Source organism: Colletotrichum abscissum (genome assembly GCF_030869225.1).
Source record: "Colletotrichum abscissum strain IMI 504890 chromosome Unknown Scaffold_15.1, whole genome shotgun sequence".
NCBI classification, from domain to species: domain Eukaryota; kingdom Fungi; phylum Ascomycota; class Sordariomycetes; order Glomerellales; family Glomerellaceae; genus Colletotrichum; species Colletotrichum abscissum.
Genome location: NW_026850043.1, coordinates 445,566 through 462,020, shown reverse-complemented (window position 1 = coordinate 462,020; position 16,455 = coordinate 445,566). Strand labels below are relative to the sequence as shown.

Sequence of the window (16,455 nt, the reverse complement as noted above, 5' to 3'; positions counted from 1 at the left end):
TCGCATCACGAGCTTCAACCTTGAACTATCACGCTTCTCAGTATTCACTGCTTCTTCACATTTGCGAATAACTTCACCATGCGCCTTTCAATCCTTTCCGCTTTCCTCATGGCTGGTGTCTCAATGGCCCAGGGAGACATCGCTGCGCTCCTCGCCTCTCAGCCCGATCTCAGCACGCTGCTGGAACTCGTCAGTCTCGTACCCGGACTTGCAGATACTCTCGCCTCATCCTCCAACATCACAATCGTGGCTCCCACGAACCAAGCGTTTGCCAACGTGCCCCGCGATGTCCCTGAAGGCGAAGCCATCGAGTACCGCAACAACACCATTGCCATCGGGGCGCTTCTTGCAAACCACGTATTCAAAGGGGTGTATCCGTCGAACGTGATCACCGATGTTCCAACCTTCGCCCAGACCTTGCTCGATATCTCATACATCGACTACAGACAGCCTTTCTCCAACTTCACTGGCGGTGCGTACAACGGACTTGTGAAGAATGGAGAGGATGTTTGTATCTTGTCTGGAGAGCAGACCATTTCTACTGTCACTCAGGCTGTTCGTACTCATTTGATGCCAAAGTTCGAGTGACCAGTGTACTAACATAAAAGACAGGACATCAAACTTGGAGAGGGTATCACGATCCACAAAATCGACACTGTCCTCTCATTCGGCGCTCCCTTCCAGCTCTTCACCTTCCGAGCGGGCTACCTCGCCATGAACGCGGCGTTGGAAGCCGCGCACCTGAACTTCGCATTCGGTGAGACTGGAGCCGACGAGCAGGGCCTGAACATCTCTGACTACACCATCTTTGTGCCTACCGACGAGGCCTTCAAGTCAATTGGCTCTGTGCTTGAGACCGCTAGCCTTGAGACGCTTCAGGAGGTTCTTCGCTACCACATCATTCCCAACAATGTCATCTTCTCCCCGTCCCTGGGCAATGTCACCGTTCCATCTCTTCAAGGAACCAACCTCACTTTCACGGTTTTGCCCGATGGTTCAGCCTGGGTCAACAACGCAAGAATCACCTTCCCCAACACAATTCTGTTCAACGGTGTCGCCCACGTCATTGATAGGTCAGTCAATTGCCATCAGCATAGCAAGTGAATATAAAGCTAACTTCCTGCTAGTGTTTTGAGCCCTGGAAACTTCGACAGGTCTTCCCTGAAGCCGGCATCGCCGGCATCTGAGCGAGTTGCCTTCTCCGGCGCATCCTCAGTCTCAAGCCTGCCTTTCACGAGTGTCTCCTTCGCGACGGACATGATGGCCTTCACAGCGACACCCAGTCTGCTTAAGACAGTTGCTGCCGTCGCTACTGCTACCGCTACGGGTGCGGCCAATGCCACCGCCACCGCCACGACTTCTGGCAGGCCCACTACGGTGCCAACCAACGGCGGTAGCAACTTGTTCCCCGGCATGATCTTGGCCCTTTCTGTCGCTATCGGATTTGCCGCATTCCTCATTTAAACCTCTCTGGATCTAATCAAACCGGCATGGAAAGGCTGGAAGAGGGAGGAGGCTTCGTGAAGGAAGCAAATCCATAGTTCCTAACTCAGCGCTTATCGAATGATTCCAAGGTAAACAGATATCGCGAGGATTCTACGCTCCTATAGATAATTGACTTTGCTACATACTTATTTACATGTTCGTTGAGTGCCTTTCAAGCCAAATGAGTTAATGGGCTATCATTTCCGCAATATGAATGGGCGGGCGGCGGCAATCCCAGCACTTGGACCTGCAAAAATACCTCAACACGTAGCTGATTAAAGTAATCATTCATGTAGTCAGATGTTGATGTAAAAGACACAATAGCAACCAGAAATCAGGTTGAGAAGATCATAGATAGGGAAATGTGTCGCTATACCAACAGACTTTGGGCGAGTCCTAGGTCACTAGACGCTTTTTAAGTAAGTATGTTACAGACAAATATTGAGTAGTAAAGCAATTTATGGTTAATTTATTATGGCTCCCGTATATTCTGGGCATCATCTCACAACAGTAAGTCCCAAGATAGTCGCGTTTGGCAGACTTAGTTCAGCTAGGCGTTAAGTACACCGTCGGCCAGACAGGGCCTGATCTTTGCTTGAACCAATGGTCCATGTCAGCATATGAGTGCTTGAAAGTTTTGCTAGAGAGAAAATCAACATTCACTAGTATGGCAACGTTTAAATAAAGACCCATCTCCAATTATGTAGTATTCACCAAAACCTCGGCAAGCTTACGGTACATGGGCACATGCACGTTGATTAGACGGGGGAAGGCTCCGTGCATGCTCCGTACACCCCCAGTCAGTCTCTCGTAGGAAGTTCGCAGCGAGCTCGTAGCAAGCACCAGACGAGACGCGGGCAGCGGCAACGTGCCACGGGGTTCCACGATGGGCTGATGGTTTGATTACGGTGGTTCGGTAACCACAACATGCGATTTATCCTCCACCGTGGGCCGTTGTGGTCCGTGATTCCGTGTGGGAGGAAACTTGCGAAGACCAAGACCCGGCGCTAGCACCGCTGTATGAGAGCCACTTTTCCCGGCATCGTCGCGCCTAGCTGTGACGGTACTCTGAACAGAACTTGGCGCAGGAAGTCCCAACTGGTGTACACCTTATGGTTGTAGGGCACTGATTTTGTGAATTTCAATGTTTTTATTCTTTTTCATAAAAGTATTTTGGGTTGTTTTACTGAGCAGAGATACATGCCCTTGTGCACAGAGGCGGGAGGAAGGAAATGGTAGCCTCTACTCCGAATATTCCGTCTCCGGAACCCGCCGTCTCTTGTACACCAACGCCAGCTGACAAAACTATTGATACAATCAAAACATGGGTATGGGGGGTATTGGTCATTGAAAACATGTGAAAAAGTCCAGACGCCAGAAAAGCCAGCCCGTTCGTTGTCGCCACCTTTCCATCAAGGGAGTAAAGTCACACGGGGTGGCCGTGTAGGTTGTTTGCTGATGTAGCGCCGAAAAATTTTCGTTGGAGCCTCAAGGCTACGAGGTTGTGGTAAAAAAGCTTGAGGTGTCTGGTGGATGAAAGCTCGGAATTCATCGGCTTGGGTGGTAGTGGTGGGGGCCATTTGCCAGCCTGGTTGATGTGGGTGCGCGTGGTGTAAGTTTTCCCCTTTTCGCTTTGGGCCTCGGAGTCTCTCTCGGTAGAATGTAGGCACCGTCGTGCTGGAAGACTTTTCGATTCATCCTTTCGACATTGTTACTACATCTCGAGTGTTGCTCATTTAAAGGCAGGTTCGGCACTCGTGGTGGCCGCAGGACGGGCACGAGTTGCTGATGACGATCATGCTTCCGCACTTGCAGCAGGAGGGAGCGACGGGCATGCTGGCGACTTATTTGTTGGTGTTGGTGTTGTTGATGATGGTTTGTGAGCGTTGAGAGCTGATGTAGCTTGTTTGAGAGTTGTGTTCTTGGTCGTTGAGAGGGATGGTGATGAGCGAAGATATGAAAGAAATCAGAAAGAGAAGGAGGAGGAAAGGCTCGCACTTATAGACATTCACCTTGCCCACCTTCAACCCTCGAACCCGCACTCATTTGCGGCGGAAGTCTACCTCAACCCAGCCAATCCTTCTCGGAGCCTTGGACCCCTGGTCTGTCCGTAATGGTTGTGGTTCGGTAAGTGGTGTAAGTGGTGGTGTGCACGGCTCAGCCGGGTGTATCTAGTAGGCCGAGGAGGAGAGGCAAGGCAAAGTAAGGCAACATCGGACAACCCAAGACAGGGTAGGACAGACATTGAGCGAGCAAGCGTCACAGAGAAGGAAAAGGCAAAGTGCCATGCCGGGTTCATGGTTGGTTGGACCCTGAGATGGGTTGGCCGCCGCCCGCGCAGACACACGGCTGGGGCCCAGCAAATCGGCATGCCGATCGAGTCGAATGCGGGGTTTAGTTCAAATGTTGACAGGGCCTTATTACAACTCGAGAACTCAATAGAAGTGCGAGAAAGGGACTCATACACCGAAAGAGTGAGAGGGATGCAGTGGATAGGCCCCCCGTGTCTCCCCAGCCGCCGCCCTAGCTCAGTGCTGCGCTTGTGTCTCTCAACTCTCTCATCTCCTTCTCGCGGGCGAATGACGACCCGAGGAGACCGCACACACCCTAGCACTGATGAGATGGCCTGACGTAGGTGTAAGGAACGTGCGCTAGAACGCCAAGGGGGAATAGAATTTGGGCGAAGACACGAAGGCGGAGAATGCGACTTCGGCGGAATTCCTGTGATTCTCTTACCCTTAGCCATCGAGTAACACTTTTGGACGTCAACCACACGTTTGCCCCCATTCAGCTTATACTTTCTACCGCCAAGAATAATCTCTCCAGCCCTTACCCTTTTACCCATCGGCAAGCTCCGGGGTTCGGCGGGTGAAACGCAGCGCTTGGAGATGCACAGAGGAAATTGTCTGTCCTAGGTTGTGGGATGGCACACACATTGACGCGACCTTCATTTACTAGCGAACTCTCTCGTTGGCTTTGCATTCTTCCATCCCCTCTTTCGCTATAATCAGGACTGCCAGTGCTGTGCAAGTGAGGCATGGCACGACGCCCAACAGAGTTCTGACTGGTAGCAAGACTTGGAACTAGTGGCGTTAAAAGAGATAGCACAGCTATAGAAAGCTCCAGACAGCTGCCAGCTAGCAGGCCTAGGTAGCTCTGAAGAATCCGATTTTTAGATGGAGGATGCGAATGTGTATTTACATAGTACGCCTTATTCTGTCATCTGCATGCATGAGGCGTGGGAGATAAAAGTAGTGAGCAAAGTACTCTGCAGTTCGTCTCACAAGCTTTCTTGTAGCGCGTCTCCGGGTACACAATCCCCCCCCCCCCCCCCCGTCGCTTGCGCTGCACGAAGACCTGCAGGCATCTTGACGCGGCCCAGGGTACACTACCTGCCTGTAGTCCGGTCCCGGGTCGGGGGGGGGGGGGGGGTACCGCACACCTAGCAGTTGGTTGGAGCGAGACATCGTGGGCTTCCCGTTCATTGGATGACGAGGATAATTATGCGAATGCTGGGGAAATAGAAATGGACACCGAGCTAATGAAAGGCCCACGATTACAATGTGGAGAGAAGACATGGAAGATGGAGGGGGAACTTGGAAGTTGGGGGGGGGGGGGATGCTATCCGAAAAGGAGGGGGGACACCATGATGCAGCCAACAGCCGCCGGGCTACTCGGGTCGAATGCCGGCGATGGGAATCAAGAGGATGATGTGGGAGGTTCTGACTCCTCGACCGGATGCCTGAGCTTGTCAGTCACTCTGACGATCCAACTACCTGACCAGCCAGCTTCCATTCCGTCCAAGCTCGAGCTCCAAAGATGAACAAAACTCTCGTTGATCTTGGTATGCCAACGAGGATGATCTCTTGCCCAACCGCCTTCACGCCCCTTGAGGGCCTTGACGGTATGCTATGTCAAGTGCCTCTCTGCTACCCCGCAAGATGAGCGAGATCGACTCAAGTGAGATCTGTCGAAGCGAAACGGTCAGACTTGACGCTTAGGGGAAGGGGGTCAAAGTGGAAAACCTGGGGCAAGAATGGCAGCCTCTGGGAGGCCAAGCAGTCGCATCACTTCCCGCGCCACCGAACCACGGACGGCAAGGTTCCTCGATGATCTGGGGTAGCTCTGCTTCAGCCTTCAGAAGCGGGCGCTGAGTTTTGGCGAAGGTTCCAACAAGCAAACGCCACACTGCATGACACGGGAATAGGGGGTGTGTAGCAATACAACAACGGAGCCTAACTCGCAATCAATCCGGGGAAGAATAAGACGGGCGAAAAATACCAAAAACGGTCTTCGACAGAGCGGTAAATGAGTCCACAAAAACAAGGCTCCTTTTCGATATGAATATGACCAAATATAAGGACAAAGAGAATGGGTCTTTTCAATGCGGCCTGCGTCGGCTCACACCGAAAAGAAACCGTGGAGATGAATCGAATGACAGACAGCCCACGACTCAAGCTCGACAAAACGCTGGTCAGGAGCCCATCCGGCGATGTCCGTCATACGGGGTCTTTTCTCAGATCTGCTCCTCCGTTGTCAAACGTCCTAAACCCCGTTCAAGCATGAAAATGAGGCATACTTGCGGTGCTGGAGACCCAATCCCCTCCAAAAACTGGCGGGTGCCAAGCGAATCAAAGACACTCGGTCGTCATTGCGTTGTATTGCGCCGATATTTTCCTTCTTTCAACGGCGGTCTGTTTTCGTGCTTCACTTCCTCCCCGCTGTCGGATGAGTTGAATGTCCTGCACGCATGCCCAAGTTGGATATTCTTTTCATTTTCTCTCGTGTGTTTGAGTTCGTTCTGGGTCAAGGGACTTCTTGGCGCCAGGCGTGTGTCGTAGCACAGCCCAATGACGATGCCAAAGCGCGTCCAGACATGGTTGGGTGGGCAAGTGTCTCAACTGGATACTACGTCTTCTTTCTCATCTTCTATGCATGCCATCCTCACAGCGGATATCTTCTATTGCTACCATGTTTCTACGTCAGAAGAATCATTAAACATTACACACGCTTGAGATTAGGAACCAGCGGCGGTCCTGCGTATGTGCCCTGAATATGCCATTGAACCAGCACTAACTTTAGGCCCCTCAAGCTGTTGGTGACCCATCGACCAAGCGCCGCGCTGAACTCGGTCTACCGGCCCAGCTCTCACCTTGCTTCCTTTCTACCTAGGCATATCCCCCCCCTTTCTCCAGAGACTTGAGCCCTCTCCCCCAACTTTAGCTATGACGCAAATGTTTCTGCTAAAAGTTGAACGCACGTTAAACTCTAAAAACGGCGCGACAGGAACCCTTGTGGGGACAGAGTTGCCCTCGCAGACTGCCAGAACAGCGGCCATCCCCGTCTTGGAACAATGCAACGCACCAGAGACGCTCTGCTGGATCCAGCTGCTGTGCGGCGCAGTCATTATTAGTGGGAGGCAGTTGGAGCGAATCATTCGCTTTTGATGCAAGGCATAACCCGTCGTTGCGTCGTCCATCCTAGCAAAAAGGGGACAGGAGACTGGGGACCCCTCATGTGGCAACGGGACGCTGTGTCGCAGCGTTCGAAAATGCCAGATCTTCTGAGATGGTCAAGATTCAACGCCGGACGAGACCTCACCACCTTTTTCGATTTTTTGGCTTCCTGCAGAGGGTCAGGATGGCCTTTCCAACGTCTGTGAGCCGGATTGAGTTGAGACCATGAGGATAAGCTGAAGCCTGAAAGAGGCCCTGCGTTGGCCGTGTGCGTCTGACAAGAGCGGCGTCTGAGTCACTCGCCTGTAAGCACCACAGCCTACGTCTACGGGCAACTGGAATAAGCTAGGCAGAATATTTCAGATCTAAGATGAATGGAATTGGAGATATGGCACAGGAAGAAGTAGGCCTCAGGGTGAAGCTGGAACTTTGGTGCATCCGGGGTGTTAAATGCCCGTTGGGAGAGAGATTGAGGGCGCTCTTTATGTGTCTCTATCATGTTGGTCCACCTAGAATGCTCCCGGTGGGGAGTCATGGCCGAGGCCTTTGAGGGGTTCACCGACCTAGGTGAGGCGAAGCATGCCCACACCGCCCCAACTGGTAAATTACTACGACAAACAGTGTACCTCAAAGACTGGAGATAATCGAAATGCCTTGCAGAAGGCCTTGCGCCCCCGTCCGAGGGCCGGGCACCGAATGGCCGGTTCGGCCAGCTTTCGGACCTCTGACTCCCCACCTAAACTGGGAACAGCCTCTTTGTTTGAGCTGCCTATTACGTGAACGCTGCCCTTCAACACCCATAGTTTTTGAGTATGGCGATACATTTCCCCTTTTTACAGAAGGGTTACTCCCACTTAGTCTTTAGGCAGAAGCAGCTAAGCTCCATCTGATATCTCCTGGAGACATATTGAGGAGAGATGGCGAAAGATATCATTGGATACCGTGTGTTCAAGCAAAAGACTATCGAACAGGCCCCTTAGTGAGGCCGAATTCATTGTCCGGCGTCAGCGTGAGTCTTACCGCATGTACGGATACCCCTCAAAGGATCCTGTCCAGTCATTCGGCAATGAGGCCAATTCTGTATTAAAGTAGACAACCTCGGGGCATATCTCACCTGGTAGATTGTGCAACTCCAAAGACCTGCATTCAATATCGCATCTCAGCTCAATCTCGTGATTGTCACATTTGAAGTTGAATTCCAACTATCAACAAGACTTATACGATTCCACAATGGTTGTCTCTTACGCTCGAGTTTCCAAGAACCAAGTAGCTCACTGCATCTCTTAGGTCACCAAGTTTTCTCTCCAAAGTCTCTCACAGAGCACCGACAATATCGTCATTAAAGATGGCGACAATAAGTCAGAATCTTCCTTCGAAGAGCTTAAGTCCGAAGACACCAAGGCAGAATCGTCCAGGTTTGATACTCCAACGGCCACGATGACGGAGTACGATACCTCGGACGACGTCGCCTTGTCACTCCACGCCTTCGCCGGGCGAGACGGCATCCTCGCGAAAATCACCCCCCCTAAACAGCCCGTGAAGCCAACAGTTCACGTACCCTGCGACATTGTCCTGGTAATCGACGTCTCTGGCAGCATGGGCGCCAACGCCCCGATTCCGGCTAATCCTGGTGAGGTGGCGGAGAACTATGGCTTGTCGGTATTGGACTTGGTCAGACACGCCGCTCTCACCATCGTGGAGACCCTGGACGAAGGTGACAGGCTCGGTATTGTCACCTTTGCATCCCAAGTCAAGATTGTTCAGGAGTTGATTCCGATAAACAAGAAGAACAAGGGTCTTGCTAAGAAGAACATCAGGAAGATGGTACCCACGGATGCAACCAATCTGTGGAAAGGCTTGATGGAAGCTATCACCCTGTTTAACAGGGACCCAGACGGAAAGACGGAAAGGGTCCCGGCTATGATGGTACTGACGGACGGGCAGCCGAACTTGATGTGAGTCAGATAAGTATCTCTCAGTGTATGTCTCAAGAGTCTTTGGGGCTAACTTCCGGGAAGGTGCCCTGGCCAAGGATACGTGCCGAAGATGCGCGAAGAGGTGAAGCTACTCAAAGATGGGAGGTTACCAGCCTCGATCCACACGTTCGGCTTTGGATACAACTTGAGATCTGGTCTATTGAAGTCGATCGCTGAAGAAGGAGGCGGAAACTACGCCTTTATTCCCGATTCCGGAATGATTGTGTGTTGAGTTGCCAGTGCTCGTTGGTTGCAATAGCTAACTCAAGTGGTGATTAGGGAACCGTATTTGTCCATGCCGTCGCCAATCTACAAGCAACATACGCCATTAATGCCACGCTGCGCCTTACTTACTCACCGCTGCTCACCCTTAAAGAGGCGATGGGCGAGTCTGTGAACAAACAAGAAGTAGAGATCCTTGAAGGTGACATGGCGAACGGCATACCAGATCAGCATGAGCTCTCGATCTTACTTGGAAATCTGCAATATGGTCAGTCGAGGGACATCTACCTTCGAGTAGATGCACCGGCGGAACTCACCTCAGATCATGCGGTTATCAAGGCTTCGATTGAATATTCTCGCATGGCAAGCAACACTTATACACGAAGCACCTCACAATCACTTCTGAACCCGACAACTCTTCCCGAATCTGAGCTCGTCTACCACCTCTCTCGCTCCAAGATTTGTTCCTTCCTCTCAACCATCGTCCCCATGGCTGCCGACGGCGAGCACAAGGCCTTGCCCCGTATCTCACCCGAGAAGATTCAGGAGCTCAAAGCACTCATCAAAGACATCCCAGCAAAGCGCTTCCCATCCGATCCGAACAACAAGTCCTTGATCGAGGACCTCGAGGGTGCGCAGCCAAAGGGACAAGTCTCTCTAGCTTTGACGAACCGAGAGTACTACAAGAAATGGGGCGTCCACTACATACCCTCATACTTGAATTCGCACACCCGCCAAATTTGCAATACTTTCAAAGACCCTGGCCCCCTTCAGTACGGAGTCGACAGCCCTCTCTTCATCGCATGCAGGAATAAGTTGGATCACGCGTTCGACAGCATTCCTCCACCCAAACCCTCTAACCAGCACACGGCTACCCACCGCGGACGAGTGCACATGAGCTCCTATAATAGCTCCTCCGGTGTATGCTTTATCTCCTCGACACCTGTGCGCCTCGCCTCAGGCCGAACGGTTCCTATCAAGGCTCTTCGAAGAGGTGTAGCAGTGCAGACGCCGTCTGGTCCGCGCCGGGTCGTCGCTGTTCTCAAGACACCCGTACAGAGGGAGATTATGTGTCGTGTAGGCGAGCTCGTCGTCACCCCGTGGCATCCTCTATCTCTTGATGGTGGCAAGACCTGGACTTTCCCGGCAAATGTAGCGGATCGGCCTGTTAGGTATACCGGCTGCATCTACTCGGTCCTGCTTCAGCCGGGCCGGCACTCGGAAGCTCATGCGATCAGCGTCCCGGGTGCCTGGGGAGTGACTCTTGGGCATGGAATAGTCACAGGACAGGACACAAGAGCCCACCAATTCTTCGGCAACTACGGAAAGGTTGTCAGAAGCCTCAGAAGAATAAGGGTCAGTAAGAAAGGCGTTGCCGTGGGCGGTGGCGTAAACAGAGACTCGGTCACAGGACTGGTATCTGGCTTCGATCCTCACGGGAAGCCCGATGTGGCCGTCAAGGGAGTTGCAAACAGCGCTGTCTGTGTTGCTTGAGAGTCTTTTCCAATTACTCTTTATGGTCTCGGGGAATGCTCGCAGAACATTTCAGCTGTGGGGTGAGTGTCAGTGACATGAAGCACGTTTAAAGTATGGCCAGTCAAGTAATTAGCGTTATATGCACGAAATGCGATTTCAGGTTGAATTCTGTTTCTTCGTTTTTCTATCTTTCTAGAAAGTCTAGGGTTTGCCAGATGACGAATCATGGGGAAAGATAATTACGTCCAGTCCACCTATCTTGTTGACCGCCTGCAACATTATCCAAGGTAAGTAAGGTAGTACTCCGCTACTCAAGGCACGTGCAATGTTTAGATTGTTCCACGAGAACAAGCTTCGAATTCTGATTTCCTTAAGTAGATGTGATATCTAGCTGAGTCTCTCCAGGATAAATGAGCGGCTTCAGGAGTCGGCTGCGCATATCGACATGCATCAAAGCATATGAGGAGATGTCTTCTCCCTGTGTAGCCACCTCACCGTTCCTTCATATCGTGGCCTTCATGATTGCCGCACTCAATGCATCAACTTGATCTCCAGTAACCTTGGTAGCCAATGTCTTGAATCCCTCGTTGAACGGGAATCGCTCCTGCTCAAAGATGATGTTCATAAACTGTGTCGGGGCCATCGGAGCTTTGAAGTCACCCGCCATGACGCCCAGGATGAAAGCAGACTCGGCAAAGGAAGTCTTGACTTGAGCCGGCGTAAGGTTAAACTGGGGGTTCTCCGCCATGGCAGCGCTAATCCTGATGCTCCGGGCCTTTGCCATTGTCTTTATGTCGATCGTCGGACCGGTGAACTGGGCCTTGACTTGGTTCCAGACCGTAGCGTCGAACTTGTTGGCGTTACCTGTAACGGCCTGATCTGCTCTAGACAAGCTTCCGTCGTGCTCGATGACGTTGTGCTTAACCATGTCCGCCAGGTTGACGGTGCTCGCGTTTCCTGTGGTCGAAGTCGTAAGAGCGGGTGTACTAAGTGACACCGTGACCTTCTCGTCGATATTGAGCGCTTTGCTGAAAGCGAACTTGAGCTGATCCATGGTAATATTCATGCCATCTCGTGGCAGGTAGCCGTGGTTGGCAAGAGCGTTAAGGACCGGGCAAGGTGATCGGCTGGCCTTGTCGGGGGCCATTTGGAATTTGAAGGACGGGTCCTCCGCTCGGGGTAGCACGGAGGCTAGGCTGCCTGTTACGGACAGGACCAGGATCAATGCCGAGCTGTACATGTTGACTTTGACTGGAGATGAAAAGTGATTGTATTTAAGCGTCAGGTATTAAATTGAACGAACGACCAGCAAAGCGTCACAAAGAATGATTAGTACCTACCAGCACCCTGAACAAGTCTATATATCTGCTGTCGCCGGTCCAGCGGAGGTGGTTCATTATCTAGGTGATCTCGAAAGTCTAGATCGCCTCGAATACTTTCCGGAGACTCATATAATGCGCCATTAAAGGCCGCCGGCAGGCCGGTATGAATCGTGCTACACCGGACGTCCAGTCGGCCGAGGGTTTAATCTGTTGTTTACTACACCAAATTGACTTTCCTCGAATTGAAACGGAATAAACTCAGCTCATACAGAAATCCAAAGAAAGTTCAGCTCAGGCCCATCTAAAACTTCACCGGTGGGATGAACTACCTACATACAGTACCAATGGGCTGCGCCAACGACCAATAAACATCGTCTTTGGAACGATGACCGTTTTACAAACACCAATAGATCGAATCATCGAATCATTTCGCAGAGCTACCGAGCACTTACAGCCTCCATTTACCCGGCCTCTTCCGTTTGGGCAAGTAGATCATAGCTCCCGCCGCAGCCGGGGCCTTGACGGAACCCGCGCGCCGCCTTTTACAGGTGATGGAGCACTCCACGTACGGAGCGGTCCGTAGAAAGTAAACGATAAGCTCGTTCAATCAGCCCTCTAATTTGCCGAAATCTATCGAGCTGGCTTCGGAGAGAGCCTGCTGTAAGGATTCCACCTGGAGCATTTCCCCATGGCATTTCCCTGGTGCTTGTTCTGAGGCGGAGCTCGCATACAGACACGCACAGTCTAGCCCAAGAAAACCTTCAGACTGATCAATAACGGTTTCCCGGCTATATTGCCTCTGGCACCCAATATAATCCAACAAAGAATCATTGCATCTCTGACGAATCACTACCTTGGCATTGGTCATTGTTCAAACCCGCCGGCCGAGCCCCAAAGAGTGAAAGGGTGACAGGTTGTCGGATCATCATTTCAAACGAATAGGGAAAGGCCCTTGCTGTGACCGTGGCGTAGCATTCTGTACCCTCGTCACAAGATGAAGTCCCCTTCTTACTATTCAGAGAAACTTCGATTGGAGTCTTCGCAAAGACTACCACATGGCACAATGATGAATCGGACGGTTAAGGTTCCAGAGAGGCCACACGAGAGGTATTCTTGATTGAGTGTCCCAAGATGAGCTTCTGCGACTAATTAATCCTCCAGAAATCCCACTGATCGGTTGCCAACAAAAGTGTTTGAAGCATTTCCAACCAATTGCTCTACACCTGAACTACTGAGTTCGGCAGAGTCGTGATGAGATTTTGATGATATTCTGTCTGGGCATCGCACTATTGTGCCAGATATGACTCCCTACTTGCTACTCGGAGTTCCCGAGGTCATTGCGTTTATGTTCAGCGAGAGCTTGGAGCGCATTCCTCGCAACTCCTTCAGACACCGTCTGTCTCGACTTGAAATCTTCAAAGCCCTCGAGACGACCAAATACTAATTCTGCATGGGATTTTGGAATGATAAATCTCCAACAGCCTTTTCACGCCAAGCAAGACGCATCACACTGCCCTTTCAAACGGAATGAAACTGTGGGCGGAAATGCTACCTAGAATAGCTGTGCCTATTTGAAGCCTGATCTTGCATGGACATAATGTATATTCAAGGTTTACTCTCGTAACAAGGAGGATCACGACTGGTTTCAAATACACTCAATGAAGATGCTCCAGCAACAAGCTTCTCTGTGATTTCATTAGGCTGTACCAGAGCAAGAGGTATGCGGATGCCATGCACTCCTTTGTCTCACAAAGACACGTCTGTCACTGAGACTCGAATTGTCGACGATACTATATCATACAATGCTGCTAGTGAAAGCACTCATGGGATGCGTGGAGACTGTGTCCTTCTGAAAAGGTTGTGCCTCAAATCAATCAAGGACTGGCAGAGTCACACCTTGCTGGTACGCCAAGCAAGTATAATAAACAGGCTTCAAATGAGAAAAACATGGTATCACTTCATGTTCACATCGAGCTGTGGATCTTCGAGTTTGACTCAAGGTGATGGTGCGGCTAGCTGAGAAGTATTAGACTCTAGGTTCCGAAGACCAAGTCGACTGCTTTCGTATCTGCCCCATCCCTTGTTCACAATGTGCTGCGAAGTGCATAGCGCGCTTCGGACCGTTCTTTTGCTTCCCGTCCAGCCCCAGATCTGCCAAGCCCGGATATTATTATGGACAAAGCCGATCCAGAGGCATGATCAAAGAACGGCCCAAAGCAAATCCGTATCACCCATTAACCTGTCCACTCCTTTTTGCTCCCAAGTTCCACTCAATCCCCGCATCATCAGTGCATTATAGGCCATCTCAAAGAACCTCGTCGACTCTGAGATCCTGAATGCTCTTGGGGAATCCCAGAGTGCTGACAGCCGGAACAGTCGAATTGGGATTGTCGTGGAATCCAAAGTCCGCAAGGTGAACAACAAGGGTTTTGAGCTTCTTGAAGTCACAGAAGTCCGAGGGCTTGTAGGGCTCTTCGTCCTCGCGGATCGGCCTTCCGTCAGAGAGTCGGAACCGAAGTCGAAGGTCGACGAGAGATGCGGAATACGACTTCAGGCGGTCGATAGTCTCAGCAGCAGTGACGAGGGCGATCTTGTCCTCGAACTTTGAGTTCACGACGTACTCGAACTCTTCCAATGGAAAGACGTCGTTTGTCAACTCAGACAAGACGTCTGGTGTCATTGTGCAGTCGATCAAGGAAACCTTCTTGATGTTCCACGTCCTCGGGTAGAAAGAGCCGCTAGCATCATCAGCCAGCAGTAGTTTGCAGTTCCTGAGGCATATATCCGTAACCGTCGAGGGCAAGTACATATGCCAAAACAGACATCCAGAGAGCAGAAACGGCGTCTGGGCGTCTTCTCCGTAGATGTACAGTTCCTTCACCTGCTGCAAATGCTCTGGAATGTGCCAACCGATGTAAGACCCATTTGCGTACTCGGGGCTGGCTTCTGAAACCCGGATAGAGACATGCAACGTGCTCAAATTGGGCAAATGCATGAAGACAAGGATTTTCACCAAACAATTCATCTCTTTGTCGCGACACCTGATCTCCTTGACGGTTACGTTGGTGTTTTCCCAAATCGGATCTTGACGGCTGAAAATATACCAAGGCATTCGATCTTTGACAGTGTTGGTGAGGAATTCCCAGTTTTCAATGCTGCAAGGCGTGCGGTATTCTTCGTAGTCGCGATCGTTCCTGTAATCACGATAGGATGTTTGAGCATGAGATATGCGCAGACTTTGGACCTGCTGGGAGAGGGTGGGCTGAGAGACCAGCGCCCGGACGAGGGAGAAGAACTTTGTGCCGCTGTGGTTGTCTGTAACAAGGAAGATTTGGCGATACAGGTAAGGTTTCGCGAGCTTGTGGAAGGCCTTTGACACTCTGCAGATGCTTAGAAGGGTGCTCTGGCATGCGATCCACTCCTTTTCGTCAAGTTCGTCATCATTGCATCGGAGTTGAGAACAGATCTGTTCAAAGACCTCTACGGGTATATCAGAGATTCCCGGCATTGTCTTATTGTAGGCTGTTCAATCGTGAGCTTCAATCCTTTGCCTATCGGAGGTAGTAGTAGGCACTGACAGGGAAACCATGAACAAAGTCTCTGGAAGCCGGCGACAATGTGTCCGTGGGATCACGACGCGTAGCAGAAACTGCTGAGTGGGAGGTGAATAGTGAATGCTATAGGGTAGAAAGCCTGACGACGGGAAAGTATGAGGGATTCCGTTCTGTCTCTGACGCAGAAAGATGTTAGCTTGGCCTGTCAGCAGCATCATGAAGGAATCTTGTACCTGAAGTAGGCTTCTTCCACCGTTCAGCTGCTTTCTTTTGTGGGAGGAATATCGATGGAAGACCGAAATGCCTCGATGAGTCTCCCTGGTTGGAGATGTCGAAAAGAGAAAGGAGAGACTCGATGCGGTGTGTGATAGGGAAGAAAAGAAGGCCTCTCCTTTCCTGGGGGAAGGAAGTCAACGGCAAAAACAGTGCCTTCCTTAGGAAGGAACAGGTCCGGTTACTCCTACTCCAAGATGATTTATTGAAAAAGAATGTGGAAAGGGAATAGCACGTGATACCAGAGACTGAATGAATACAGGTGTTTGTATATTCAGGGTGTAAAGGTGAAGCCGTGACATTGGATGGTTGCCGGGACAGCAAGCTGGTCTGTCAATACGGGCTCGAGGAAGGTGTCACTGGGTCTCTCCTGGGCGCTTGGAAAAGCACTTCCTCAAGTGACTGATTTTAAACTCCACTTAACTTACCTTCCGTGAATACGTAGGCCTTGACAATCAGGTGAGCTACTCAGAAGAGCTCGAATTTAGCTGTTAACCCGAAGATTCAATTCGCCAACGCATCAAAGTTCGCGGCGGTGCAAGGTGTAGGATGCTACTGAGAGGCTCCATCTTTGATAGCATCGTCAGTTGTATGTGGTGTCGGATGCTGTTCAGGCGTTTAACTACACCTCATATCCGTTAGCCCCCGCATGAACTTCCCAAATTGCTGTCGAGGTCTTCCTGCTGGGAGT

The 16,455-nt window shown here is 51.1% G+C and overlaps 6 protein-coding genes across 6 annotated transcripts; 2 read left to right on the top strand and 4 right to left on the bottom strand.

The window, feature by feature from the left end:
* Nucleotides 1–78: 78 nt before the first annotated feature.
* Nucleotides 79–1,464, top strand: CABS01_07107 (uncharacterized protein; the record flags this gene model as incomplete). Its single annotated transcript, XM_060540471.1, has 3 exons — nt 79–555; nt 613–1,073; nt 1,128–1,464. The coding sequence occupies 3 exons, from the start codon at nt 79–81 to the stop codon at nt 1,462–1,464; spliced, it is 1,275 nt and encodes a 424-aa protein (XP_060403356.1).
* A 1,433-nt stretch (nt 1,465–2,897) lies between these two features.
* CABS01_07106 (uncharacterized protein) lies at nt 2,898–3,065 on the bottom strand (the record flags this gene model as incomplete). The annotated part of the gene is made up of 1 exon (XM_060540470.1): nt 2,898–3,065. One exon carries the CDS (start codon nt 3,063–3,065, stop codon nt 2,898–2,900), a length of 168 nt encoding a protein of 55 aa, XP_060403355.1.
* Nucleotides 3,066–3,544: 479 nt separating this feature from the next.
* Nucleotides 3,545–4,330, bottom strand: CABS01_07105 (uncharacterized protein; the record flags this gene model as incomplete). The annotated part of the gene is made up of 1 exon (XM_060540469.1): nt 3,545–4,330. One exon carries the CDS (start codon nt 4,328–4,330, stop codon nt 3,545–3,547), a length of 786 nt encoding a protein of 261 aa, XP_060403354.1.
* Nucleotides 4,331–8,171: 3,841 nt separating this feature from the next.
* Nucleotides 8,172–10,633, top strand: CABS01_07104 (von Willebrand factor type A domain-containing protein; the record flags this gene model as incomplete). Its single annotated transcript, XM_060540468.1, has 4 exons — nt 8,172–8,207; nt 8,262–8,896; nt 8,960–9,140; nt 9,197–10,633. The coding sequence occupies 4 exons, from the start codon at nt 8,172–8,174 to the stop codon at nt 10,631–10,633; spliced, it is 2,289 nt and encodes a 762-aa protein (XP_060403353.1).
* A 484-nt stretch (nt 10,634–11,117) lies between these two features.
* CABS01_07103 (uncharacterized protein) lies at nt 11,118–11,855 on the bottom strand (the record flags this gene model as incomplete). Its single annotated transcript, XM_060540467.1, has 1 exon — nt 11,118–11,855. One exon carries the CDS (start codon nt 11,853–11,855, stop codon nt 11,118–11,120), a length of 738 nt encoding a protein of 245 aa, XP_060403352.1.
* A 2,387-nt stretch (nt 11,856–14,242) lies between these two features.
* CABS01_07102 (uncharacterized protein) lies at nt 14,243–15,445 on the bottom strand (the record flags this gene model as incomplete). Its single annotated transcript, XM_060540466.1, has 1 exon — nt 14,243–15,445. The coding sequence occupies one exon, from the start codon at nt 15,443–15,445 to the stop codon at nt 14,243–14,245; it is 1,203 nt and encodes a 400-aa protein (XP_060403351.1).
* Between the last annotated feature and the right edge of the window lie 1,010 nt (nt 15,446–16,455).